Source organism: Eubalaena glacialis, chromosome 9 (assembly GCF_028564815.1).
Source record: "Eubalaena glacialis isolate mEubGla1 chromosome 9, mEubGla1.1.hap2.+ XY, whole genome shotgun sequence".
Classification (NCBI taxonomy): Eukaryota; Metazoa; Chordata; class Mammalia; order Artiodactyla; family Balaenidae; genus Eubalaena; species Eubalaena glacialis.
The window spans coordinates 71148024-71161668 of record NC_083724.1 but is presented as its reverse complement, the minus strand read 5'-3'; the positions used below and the strand labels follow the sequence as shown (position 1 = coordinate 71161668).

The 13645-nt window shown below is 37.4% G+C and overlaps 1 protein-coding gene across 1 annotated transcript in view; it reads right to left on the bottom strand.

The window, feature by feature from the left end:
• The window catches only part of FOCAD (focadhesin), a 304027-nt gene that overhangs the window by 84250 nt on the left and 206132 nt on the right, over positions 1-13645 (bottom strand). Inside the window, exon 22 of the mRNA XM_061200467.1 lies at positions 1525-1617. Coding sequence (XP_061056450.1) covers positions 1525-1617 — 93 coding nt within the window. The remainder of the gene's footprint in view (positions 1-1524; positions 1618-13645) is intronic.

The following is a 13645-nucleotide window of genomic DNA, read 5'->3' as shown; positions in this document are numbered from 1 at the left end:
TTCACTTATGCATCTACTCAAAACAAAGTGGCCAGATGCTGCTGAGGATAAAAAAGTGTGTAAGCCAAGCAAAAGGGAACAATGGTTCCAAGGGAATGTCTTTAAAATGCAGATACCAGTTTAGTTTGGCGAACCATCTAAAACACTGTTGTTCAGAGTAGGGTTGATAGACTGAATTAAAATCGCCTGGCAGCTTGGTAAACATGGAGATTCCTGATCTCCTATTCAGTTCCAGTGAACCAGAATCTCTGAAGATGCATTAGTACTTTATAAATTCTAGAATGAATATGTTGTAGCAAGGTTTTAATTTGAGAACATCAATGCTGAGATGCTTAGTCATTCCTCCAGCCCCGCCTCTATCCTTTAGGACAGCTGTTACCTTTAACCATAACACCTCATTTCCTAAGCCTTCATGAAAATCTTATTTTGGGCCATAAATTACTTAAGTAATTTAGATTTTTTCTATCATCCTTAACAGAGAATTTTAAGCTAGGAAAAAGGATTGAGTTAGTAGTTTTTTCCTTACGTTATTAAATGTACATATATTCCCAAACTGATTAAAAATTATTTCTAATTTTAAAAACTCACAAGCTATAACTTATAATATTACTGGAATAAAAGAAGTCAAATTGAGTGTAATTCATTTATTTAGTGAGCACTAACTATGTTTTAGACACCATGTCAGGTTCTAGAGACACAACAGAGAGGAAAACACAGCTTCTGGCTTTAAGGAACAGAGCCAACTGGAGGGAGGCCCCAGACATATAACTAGGGTGATAAGGGCTTTGAAAAGGGAAGCATGGGTTCTAAGGAGGCACACAGAGAGGGAAGGCACACAGATAAAACCATGTAAAAAACAAGTAGAAATTTGCCATTCCAACATGTGCCCCTTTCACGACTATGACAACTATAAATCCAAAGTGAAACTTACTCCTGGAATTGAGAAAAAGGGAAAAGCTGCAAAACCAGCCTTGAATAGGCAGAGAGGGAATGGCAGTGCTTGCAACAGAAGGAACAGTGTAGGTAAAAGCCAAGAGGTTAGGGAAGACATGCTGAGTTTGGGAAAACAAAGAAATTGAGCAAGGCCGAAAATTCAGGGGAAGGGTTGAGAGACAAAGCTGGAGATGTAAAAGCAAGTCCAGCTCGAGAGGGCGCAGGTACAGGATGAAATGATGAGCTCAGTTTGGGACACACTCAAATTGAGGTGCTGTGGGACAGCCACGGCGGACATCTGGGACAAGGAGAGGTGTTCACAGAGCAGCAGGACGTCGGAGAGGAGCACTCGAGAGGCAGCTCTGGATGGAACACACATCTGGCGGGGGGGGGGGGGGGGGGGGGGCCGGCATCACATTTAAAATTTAAGTGCCGTTATATATGCATGCCTCACATTCTTTTACGAGCAAAAATAACCGTTGCCTTTTTGATAGTGCTATTTTCCTAAGTGCTCTTACACTAAATACGTATTTGTAGTAAACCTTAAGAAAGAGACACACCCTAGAGCAAGCCACCCCATGGTTTCATTACCTGTAAAATGGCATGATAAGCACGAGTCATATATGCGAGCCAGGCCTGTGGGAGAAAAATTGCACGGTGCCACTCGGAAAGCTGGATGTGAACCTGTGGGAAAAATGTACCATGACATAAGTTAGGCTGCACAGTATTAAAACAGAATAAAATGAAAACTGTATCATCAATTCTCTCTTTCCCTTCATTTCTATGGTCTGGATTCTAAAACAAACCAAATCAGTCTAGGATCAGAACCACAAATAAGATCTTTCGGATATTTTCAAAGGAGGGGAGTTTAGAGTCCTGTAAAGACAAAACACAATAAGCCTGGAATTTTCTAAATTAAAGCAAATAAAATCCTACAATAATAACAAGTTAAGATGTATGTGTAATACAAATATGTCCTCGAAAATCAGGGGGAAACTCTGTAAAGCCTCTTGCCAATGTCAGGAAACTAGGTATTGTCTAACAAACCCCCCTAGTAATTTTAAATAAAAATAAATACTGCTCACATCTTGGACTTCCAATATGACAATTTCTGAAGTAATAAACTTAAATTGCCAACAGAAATATCATGTTGTGTAGAAACCAGGACGTTAAGAGCATGCAAATGAGTCCCGCACACAGCAATTGTGCACACCACTAGATAAATGCCCTTTAATCAGTGTGGGTAAACAAGAGAAAAATGATATATGCCAACACCGAAATCCTGTTTCTGAAGACAGGCCCAGACAAAACATCTGGTTTTCATAGTCATTTCTGTTTCTACCTATTAGTATACTGCTATCTTGCGACAAATCTTCCCAAGGTCTACTTCTGTTAAAGAAAGATCACTCCAGAAAAAATAGACACAGTGCATCACATTTCACGTTTCCTGTAACTCATCTCATCTAAACTCAAACAACGGAAACTTCAGTCTGTGTCTTACAGACAAAAAACAACAACAAACACACAAAAAGGACAAATTTCTACATAATTACCCCAGAATCATGATAACTACAGTGTTTAAAGAGATTTTACTGTATTATAGGAATTAATTTTCTCAAGTGCTTTGTGATGGGGAAGAGAACAGCCTCTCTGAATACAGTTGGTTTCCATGGCTTCTGGTATTTTCTTTAATCCCAGTCTTAGTGTGGGCCTACTATACGCAAGGGACTCTGGAAGGATGTGAGGATTATAAATCCATCAGTATCTGCACAGAGTTCAGAAATGCGCAGGGAGAGTCAGAAATGTACACAAATAGATTATAAGGCAAAATTATGAAGCATCTATGGGAACAAAGAGATCAGTCTGTCTGCAATCTAGCACTCCTCATCCCACTGCTTCTTTTTTAAAAATTAGATACTCAAACTGTATGAAAAAGATACTCAGATCATGAATGAATTTTAAAAACTCATTAAAAATTTTTTTAAAAAAAATTATAAAGTCAGATTTCTTGCTTTTCTGATTAAGTACTCACTCTATCGAGTAGGGTAGGGGGAGCCTTGTCAACATGCTAACAAAACTCCTTGAAGGAAGGGGCCTACCAATTCCTGCTTCTTCTCTTGTTATCCAGGAAGCTGTGGAGGCATTAATTAGTCCTTGGCCTTGCTCCCTGTTTCCAAAATGTGGGGACTTCCCTTTAGCTTTTTCCTACCCTTTTCAAAAAACACATTAATTATCTTTAAGTTCCACTTTGAGACCTGGATTTCACAGAAAGGATACAAACACCACAACCAAAACTTTTATCTCTTACTTCAGAACCTCAAAATATTTTAAAATTTTGCTGCCACATAATCCATGGACATCATTGCACAACTGAGAATATCCACAGTCTCAGCAAATTGGCAAAAAGAGCACTGGATGTTCTTGGAAAGACAATGATCTCAACTGGCTTCTTAAACTGGAGTTAAAAAAAGAAAGTAATATGAAAAAATGTAAAGGAACATGAGCAAATCAAATGCTGAGCTTCTAAGAACAAAGACTGTCATGCCAGGAAACCTATTTACAAGGAAGCTATAAACCGAAGGTTAAAGCTAACCCTCTTGCTGCTGTTCAGACCACATCTGAAGGTGGGTGCAGGGAAGCAGTCATGCTTGAGCCTAGACACCTGCCTGAACTCCCCAGGTTTTATGAGATTACACCTAGTCTTTGTGTTCTGTGGAGTTAGCTGTGACTAAATCTCTTTAAAAATGCACTTTCTAGCTCTTTCCCTTACAGAAGAGAGACTTAGAGAAACAGCTTAAACATAGTCATGCCCTTACTCTCCAGTTGTGTTACAGGCAGAAAAGACTTCCTTGACCATGTTTAACAAAAACACATTTTAGGATGTGTTCAGCCACCCCACAGAGGTTAATGCTGCTAGGCTGAAAAATATAATTTGCATTATTAAAGTATGAAAATCATGTATAATTTGCTATACTGGTGAGATGGCTTTGAAGGAAGCCCAATCAACAAAGTAATTCCAGTCATGAAGTTTCAACCCTGTTATTCAACAGATGATAAAGCAGGGTTCTCAACCACCGTGCACCAAGTTTTAATTAACACACGAAATACAGTTTTTCTAAGGCTAACTATGTATACCCTTGCAGTGAATGACAGGTGTCTAATGGACTGCTGAGGTGAGCAGCTTCTATGACTTAGGGAAGAGTAAGAGTTTCTATGTGTGAGAGGTAGTACTAAGTATAACGAAACATTACTGCACGTGCCTAAAAAAGAGACTACGTTAGGGAAATACGCAAGTAGGGTAAAGGGGGAAAAGAAGGATAATAAGACAAGAGTGGGAACAGGAGCAGGTCACAGGACTAAACAGGGTGGTCAGGGTATCTCGCTGAGAAGATGAAGCCTGAGTGAAAACTTGAAGGAGATGAAGATGTAAAAACAAAGGTAAGTACTGGTGGGAACGTAAAATGGTTCAGCTGCTGTGGAAAACAGTTTGGTGGTTCCTCAAAAAGTTAAACATAGAATTATCAAATGACCCAGTAATTCCACTCCTAGGTATATACCAAACAGAACTGAAATGACATATTTAAACAAATACTGTACGTGAATGCTCAAGCAGCACTTTCACAGTAGTCGCAAGGTGGAAATAACCCAAATGTTCATGAATGAATAAATGGATAAACAAAATATGATAAATCCATAATGGAATATTATTTGGCCATAAAAAGGAATGAAGTACTAATGCATGCTACAATGTGGATGCACCTTGAAAACATGATGTGAAAGTGAAAGAAGCCGGACACGAAAGGTCACATGTTATATGATTCCATTTATATTAAATGTCCAGAATAGGTAAATCCATAGGGAGAGAAAGCAAGTTAGTGGTTTCCAGGGGTGGGGAGGAGGCAGGGAGAGGAAGAAGTGGGAGGGAATGTTTAATGCATACATGGTCTCATTTGAGGGTGATGAAAATGTTTCGGAACTAGACAGAGGTGATGGTTGCACACTGTGAATGTACTAAATACCACTGGATTGTACACTTTAAGATTTAAAATGGTTAGTTTGATGTTATGTGAATTTTACCTCAATTAAAAAAAAAAACCACAAGGTAAGGCAAAGGTCCCTAAAGTGAGCCTGTGGCTGACCTGTTTTAGGAACAGAAGGGAGGCCAGGGTAACTAGCACAGATAGAGTAAGCAAAGAGGAGAGTGTAAAAAGAGAAGGCTGGAGAATTAACAGGAGAAAGCAGGGCCTTCTGGGTCACTTCTCAGGACTTGCCTTTACTCCTACTAAAGGGGGAGCCATTATAAGGTTTTGAGAAAAATGACACGATCTAATCTACATCGTAAAAGGATCACGCTGACTGCTCTGTTGAGAACAGACTGTAGCGGGCAAAGGTCAAAGCAGAGAAATCTACTCAGAGGCTCCTGCAAAAATCCAGGTAAGAGATAATGGTGGCTTGAGTGGTAGCAGTAACACTGTAGAATAAAAGTTTTCGAGTATTTAGCTGTGTAATTTTTCCACCCCACCCCAAATATTAAGTAAAATGCCAATATATAAAACAGAAAACAGAGAAGCAAAATGTGTGTAAATGATGTAAGGATGAAGGCTGAGGGCTTGGCGTTCAGCCCTCTTGATCATCTGAGTCTACTTTGTGGTGGTCCCTAGTACTCTTTAAAACACAGTTTTAACTAGAGGGACATAAAAGGATCAGTGGTTGTCAGGAGATGGGGGAGCGGGGGAGGAGCTGACTACAAAGGAGCATGGGGGGATTTTCGGGTGATAGAACTGTTCTCATCTTGACTGTGGTACTGATTAGACAAATGTGTTCATGTCTCAAAATTCATAGAACTATACACTAAAAGGGGAGAAACCTACTGTATGCTATAACTCAATAAAATTTAAAATACATAGTTTGAAAATGGCTACTTTTAGAACATACACTTCTCAAACATTCACCTCCCACCATCTAATACCCTCTGTATACTTCTTTGTCGTCATCATTCAAAATCCACTCTTTCTCTTATCTTTCCTTTTCCTATCAATATTACAATCACCAGGTTTGAAATTTCTGATTTATCCTGGACTTCTCCCTTGCCCCCAACTCAACTGTCATCTCTACCTCTAAAATGTTTACTATGTTTGTCCCTACTTTCTTCCTCACTGGGTGAGTCCTAATTCCTGCCTTCATTACTGAGGCCACCTAACTGATCTCTTAACAGTCTAAAATCTTTCCTCCTTCTAATACATCCTGAATGGTGTTGCTACTATTACATTAACTCAGAACTTCTTTTCAAAAACCTTTGATGGTTCATTAAAGAATAAAGTCCAAATTCTTTTGTGCTATGTCCAAAGTATTTTAGAATCAAATTAAGAAATAATTTGTTGTAGGAACCTCCCTGGCGGGTTCGATCCCTGGTCAGAGAACTAAGATCCCACATGCCACTCATAGCGGCAAAAATAAAGAAAGAAAGAAAGAAAGAAAGAAAGAATTTGTTGTTATGTGAGAACTCTGCTGCCCTGCTGGTTAAGATCCTCATCCAATTTCCCCACTTGATTTTCTGCTCCTCTCTTTCATTTAACCTGTATTCTGGTTGATTTGGGTTATAAACCAATTCCCAAGCCTGTCCTATACTCTACAAGACCTTTGCATTCACTGACTGCTTCCGCTGCTTTGAATGCCCAGTCTTCCTCTCACCTCTACTTTCTGAAATAATTTCTCCCATCCCTGCGCTTGCAAGTACACTATATGCCTCTCCTGTTATACTCAACAGATTCCATCTTAGATTATTTGTTCATGGACCTTAATCTCATACAATCCCAAGGGCAGAGATCATATCCTATTCATCCCGGAATCCCTCCCATGAAACCCACAACAGTATCTCGCACTTAAGTGTTCACTTAAGTACCTGCTGAGTTTAACCAATTAAACGTACAGTGTTCGCTTTAAGGCAAAATCTTGTCATGTGAAAACCACACTGTCATAAACAAGTAATCACAGAAAGTCATGATGTGTAAAAACACAATGTTAGAAAACTTTTTTTAGTAGGCACGGCTAAACACAAACACAAGTTGTTGAGGATACAGTTATTTGAAATTTTACAAAACATGTCCAAAATGTTCTGGCTGGGAAATGTTTCATTCCAGATTAAAAACACAGTGACTGACAAGGCGAAATTTTAAAGCGGGTATTATAAACTTTGTATTTTGAAATTTCCTAACGAAACTTTTAAATTTGTATCATTACAAGTTCTAATGACATATACGTGAAATACTCGCTCAACAGAAATATCCTGCTTAGAAACACAATTCATAAATGTAGCAGGAATGTCAAAAGACAGAATGAAGAAGGAGATCTTGTTTCCTCACTGATGCATGTTTTTCTTGAAGGAGCTACATGGCTACCTAATTAGATAATTTACTGTTCAGAATACATTGCCCAGAAATTTGGTAATGTTTTCTGCCTCTTGAGTGATCTTAACAAATACAATTATTCATTTATAAGAAAATACCCATTTTAACAGCACTTCAATAAATAATTTAAATCAAGTAAGACAAGCTTTGGTGAGGCTGTTTGGCTGTAAAACTAGAATGGGATAAGGTAGAGCAGCACATAAAAATCAACAGGTAAAGTGTTTGTTATTGATTTTAAAACCTCGATCTCACAAAGTAAGGCATATTCATGTTTCCCAGATGTATATATCATTATCAAAAGGATAAAAGTATTTAACTGCAGTTGCTACCCAGACACACCAACACTGAGCCACTACATTTGGTCTGTGACATACACACACTCTTCCCACATTCCCAGAAGAAAAACCATTTGTACTTAGTGTTAGAGACCCCCAAAGCCACTCAATGTCCCACTGTTTATAAATAAGAAATCATAGGCTTCAGTTGTCTGTCAATAGTAATCTTGTTTGCACAGTATAAATTTTCTGTTATTCCTGTCCCCTGACAAATAGCGACTGGAAGACAAAAAGGGAGGGCTTACAGAGGACACATTTTTAAAGTAAAATGACACTCATCACTTTGTAGGTGCTTTCTGGACATTTAAAACTCTCTTTCTCCTTCCACCCTCCCTCCGTCCCTCCCTCATTCTCTCTCCAGCTCAATCTATCTCTCTCTTCCCCTCTCCCCCCACTCCCCCTTCCCATGAGGATAACATTAGCTTGAAAGCTGACAATTCAATCACATCTCAAGCAACCATTTACTCTGTTATTTAATAGGAAGGGGGAAAACCCTGTTACCATAACAACTCACATCACATGGTAATTATGGAGTTTCTAAAATACAGCAAACCATACTTTTCACAGTGTTTTCTAAGGGGAATGTGTAATAAGCACAGATATCACTTCTCACAATTATTATTCAAAATTTTCATCTAATTGTTTCATATTGCATGAGTGCTAACATACTCCATGTTTTTCATAAGAAATATATTTTTAAATAAAGAAGGAACTGAAAGAAAAGGGCAAATGATGGGTTATACCACATGTACTTTTGGGTATCTAGGGAAAAAATGTAAAGAAGGCAGAAGAAAAAAATTAATTTATAAGGCAAAACAAATCAAATGATGATCAATTTCAAAAGAAAGAAAGAAGAAAAAAGATTTCATTCAGAGTAGTGCTGCCAATAAGCCTGATAAAGGCTTCTCTGAAATAAAAATGAAAAAGAGCTCATTACCTAATGCTGAGGCAGAAATATGGTTGGGTAGCAGCGGCAGGATCAGGAAAATCTGCATGTGCCCAAAGATGGAGGAAATAATGAAGCAAGGCTGCCATTCTCATCCAGGGACAAATCAGTGTCATCCAATTTAGGTGAGAGTATCATGTCAGAGTTAGAAATGCCAAAGGATGACAAGACAGGCAGCAACTTTCAGGGAAAGAAACTGTCATTCACCTTCAGCTTCCTCATCAACAGGAGCCAAGTTAGTCTCAGGATGAGAAGTAGTTATAAATCAGGGCAGAAGAGGACAGTCACTTGAACTTGGAGAAGCCCTAGTAGATCTGAAATGACCCCTGGTTGTCCCCTGTTCAAAGCAGCAAAGAGAGAGAGGGCACTTCAGTTTTAGAGAAATCTAAACAGGACAGTGATTATACAGAACTGCTCCTGGTAGGTCAGGTCAAACCCAAATCAGACTTAGATCTGTGAACCTTCTGAAAGTATAACGTGGGAGAGTTTCACTTTAAGAAAAGTCAATGAAAAACAAAAACAGTTTTTAGAAAGAAGGGGATATAATGCTTTCCAAAAGAATTCATCACAGATTAAATAGCTAGTTCTCCATGACACTGAAAATACTTGATTTAACTAACACAGTTATTGAGAAATATTGACAATTACATAAAGCAAAATACACTTCAAAATATGAAGAGCAGAGCACTTGGACATTCAAAACCATGTTCTTTTATCCATTCATTCACTCACTCACCCATCTATAGTTGTATGCGTTAGGGCCATAGAATATCCTATAGGTATATGTAACCTTTGGCAGAGAGGGGAGGCTAAACCATATAAATGAATAACAACACCAACAGTATATAATAGCTTGTTCAAATGACAATAATGTCATTTCTTAGTAAGACCTCAACAATTATTAGATTCACCATCAATTTAATAGCAACATTTCTGGAAAAAGGAAATGATCCCACTAAATGCACATATAAAGTATAGGACACATCCAAGTTTCAAAAGGATTAAAATCATTTACAAAGTGTCTACTATGTGCCAGGAATACTAAGCACCGGAACGACACATGACCAAAACAAACTCCCTGATTTTATAAAATTTACACTTTAAAAAAGGAGAGAGGGGCTTTCCTGGTGGCGCAGTGGTTGAGAATCTGCCTGCTAATGCAGGGGACATGGGTTCGAGCCCTGGTCTGGGAAGATCCCACATGCCGCGGAGCAACTAGGCCCGTGAGCCACAACTACTGAGCCTGCGCATCTGGAGCCTGTGCTCCGCAACAAGAGAGGCCACGATAATGAGAGGCCCGCGCACCGCGATGAAGAGTGGCCCCCGCTTGCCGCAACTAGAGAAAGCCCTCGCACAGAAACGAAGACCCAACACAGCCAAAAATAAATAAATTAATTAATTAATTAATTCATTCATTTCTTTTAAAAAAAGGAGAGAGACACACTAATTGTCATGTATGCTGTACCACCCAAATCCCCACTTCAGGATTAGTAAGGATAGGTGGATAGATAAATAGTTTCAGTATTAAATAAATTGAATTCATAGTTACAAACATTCCTAAAGAAAACTCCAAGCCCAGAATTTTCACTAGAAAATTCTACTGCCCATTTTAGGAAAAATTATTTATTAGGATAGCATTATCCTGATAACACATCAGGCAAAGGTATTACAAAGAAACTACAGAACCATACCCCTCATAGGTGCAAAGATGCAAAAATCCTTAACAAAATATTATTAGCAATAATAATTCAAATTCAGCAATAAATAAATAGGATACTTCATTATAATCAAGTGGAGTTTATCCTAGGAATGTAGATTTGGTTCACATTAGAAAATCAATCAAAATAATTCATCATATCAACAAACCAAAAAAGTATACAATCATTTCAATAAATGTAGGGGAAAAAAAATTTGACAAAATTCAACATCTATTTGTAATAAACACCCTTAGCAATTTAGGAATAAAAGGAAACTTCATCAACCTAATACAGGATATCTACAAAATCTCTACACTAAAATAAACTAAATATAACATCATATTTAATGTTAAGACACTGAATGCTTTCTCCCAAGACTGTTAACAAGATAAGATTTCTGCTCTCACCACTGCTATTCAACCACACCAAAGGGTCCTACACAGTGCAATCAGGCAAGAAAAAGAAATCAAAGGCATACAGATCCAAGAGAAAAACAGTATGACAATCTCTATTCATAGACAACATTACAATGAAAAACAAAAAGAATCTACAAAAAAGCTACAAGAATATATAAGTGGGTTTAGAAAGGCCATAAAAAAGTATCAATTACATGTTTATATTCTAGCAATGAGCAGTTGGAAATTAAGACAAACCAAAAAACAGTCTAATTGCACTAGCATAAAAATACTTAGGGATATGCAATACTTATTAAATTTAACAAAATATGTGCAAGATTTGTAGTAAGAAAACAATAAAACATTGATCTAAGATAATAGAGAAATATACCTTGTGTATGGGTTGAAAAACTTAATATTATTAAGATGTCAATTCTCTCCCAAATTGATCTACAAATTCAATTTGCATTTCTACCTAAAATTACAGCAGGCTTTTTTTGTAGCTTCTCAAAGCTGATTTAAAATTTATGTGGAGGGCTTCCCTGGTGGCACAGTGGTTAAGAATCCGCCTGCCAATGCAGGGGACATGGTTTCGAGCCCTGGTCCGGGAAGATCCCACATGCCACGGAACAACTAAGCCCATGCACCACAACTACTGAGCCTGAGCTCTAGAGCCCGCACACCACAACTACTGAAGCCCGTGCGCCACAACTACTGAGCCTGCGCGCCACAACTACTGAAGCCCATGCACCTACAGCCCATGCTCTGCAACAAGAGAAGCCACTGCAATGAGAAGCCCACACACCGCAACGAAGAGTAGCCCCCGCTCGCCACAACTAAGGAAAGCCCGTGCACAGCAACGAACACCCAACACAGCCATAAATAAATAAATAAATAAATAAATAAATAAATAAAATAAAATTTATGTGGAAAAGCAAAGGGCTTAAGACAGCCAAATTTAAAACAAAATTGGAAGATTCATATTACTTGATTTCAAGACTTATTATAAAGCAACAGTAGTGAAACTGTGGTTTTGATGACTGTCTACACACTTAGAACAATGAAACAAAATTAAGTACAGAAATAGACCCATACATATATGGACAAATGATTTTTTGACAAAGGTGCCTAGGTGAAGAAAGGATGGTACACTCAACAAGTATAACTCATACCTTATGAAAAATTAACTCAAATAATCATAGGCTAAAATGTAAATCTTAAACCATAAAGCTTCTTCTACAAGAAAACTTAGGTGATCCATCAAGTGATTAATGGATAAACTATATATGATATATTCATACAATGGAATATTATTCAGCTGTAAAAAGGAATGAACTACTGATACATACTATAGTACATATAAATCTTGAAAACATTATACTAAGTAAAAAAACCCATACCAAAAAACACACATATTGCATGATTCCATTTACATAAAATGTCTAAAACTGGCAAAACTACACAGAAAGAAAGTGGATTCGTGATTGCTGGAGGCTGGGATGTGAGGAAAATGGAGAGTGACTGCTAATGGGTACAGAGTTTCTTTTCATTATGATGAAAATATTCTAAAATTGATTGTGGTGATGGCTACGCAACTCTGTGCATATACTAAAACCACTGACTTGCACACATTAAATGAGTGAATTTTACGGTACATAAATTATACCTCATTTTAAAAAAAAATTTAAAAAAAGAAAACACGGGAAAAAAAAGCAGAAAAACTTTGAGACTTGGGGTAGGACAAAAAGCAAGAACCATAAAAAGAAAAACTTGATAAATTCTTCAAAATTAAAGATCTTCTCTTCAAAAGACAAATGAAAAGACAAGTTACAGAGTAGGTAAAAACATGTGCAAAACACATTTCTAATTTAAAAAACTTATATCCAGAGTATATAAAGAACTCTCATTTGAAAACAAAAAACCTAGATTAAAAATGGGCAAAAGAACAGAACACTCCATGGAAGAAAAAAATATGAATGGTGAATAAATACATGAAAAGATGTTCAACATCAGCAGTCATTAAAAAAAAACACGAATTAAAAACCACAAAAGGGAAACCACTAACCACTATGAGAACTGCTAAATTTAAAAAACTGACCATATTGAGCACTGGCAAGGAAGGCAGAGCAACCAGAACTCCCTTACACTGCCGATGGGGACTCAAAATGGGAGAGTCACTAGAAAAACAGTCGGGTAGTTTCTTATATTCACTCACCAAAAGACCTAGCGATCCCATTCTTAGGTAGTTATTTACTCAAAAGAAATGAAAACAGATGTCCACACATACACCTGTATGATAATGTTTATAGCAGCTTTAGTCATAATCTGGAAAAAGTAGAAACAACCCAAAGGTCCATCAATGTGTAAATTAATACACAGATTGAAACAATGATGACAGGCTTTTTAAAAACAAAAAGACTCAGAACAAAGCAGTGATGGGAACCAAAGCAAAGTCTGAAGAAACTTCAGCTGGAAAAATACCAAAGGGACTACAACAAAAGAAATACTAGAAGAAAGAAGGAGAGTTAGGAAATACTAGAGTCATCCTGGAAAAAACCAAAGGTATTTTAAAATTGTTCTCTGACTGCCCTGGGATGGTACAGGGTAGTTCAAGAACTGGGTAATCATACTTCCTGGGTTCAATTTCCAGGCTCCTCTACTTACCTGTGTCAAGCACATTAACAGCACCAACCTCACAGTGTGAATATAGAGATTAAATGAATTAATATATGCATGGCAAATTTTGAAGTGTCTGAGCTGGTTATTAGCTATTATTATTGCAATTGTTATACTTATTAACTAGTTCTTAAAATTCTTATTATTTGTTGTCAGACAGTCTGAGAAACTGCATGGCTCATTCTCTCTTTTTTAAAAAAATGAATTATAGTAAGCAGAAAATGAATCCAAACAAAATCCTACCATAGATTTGGCA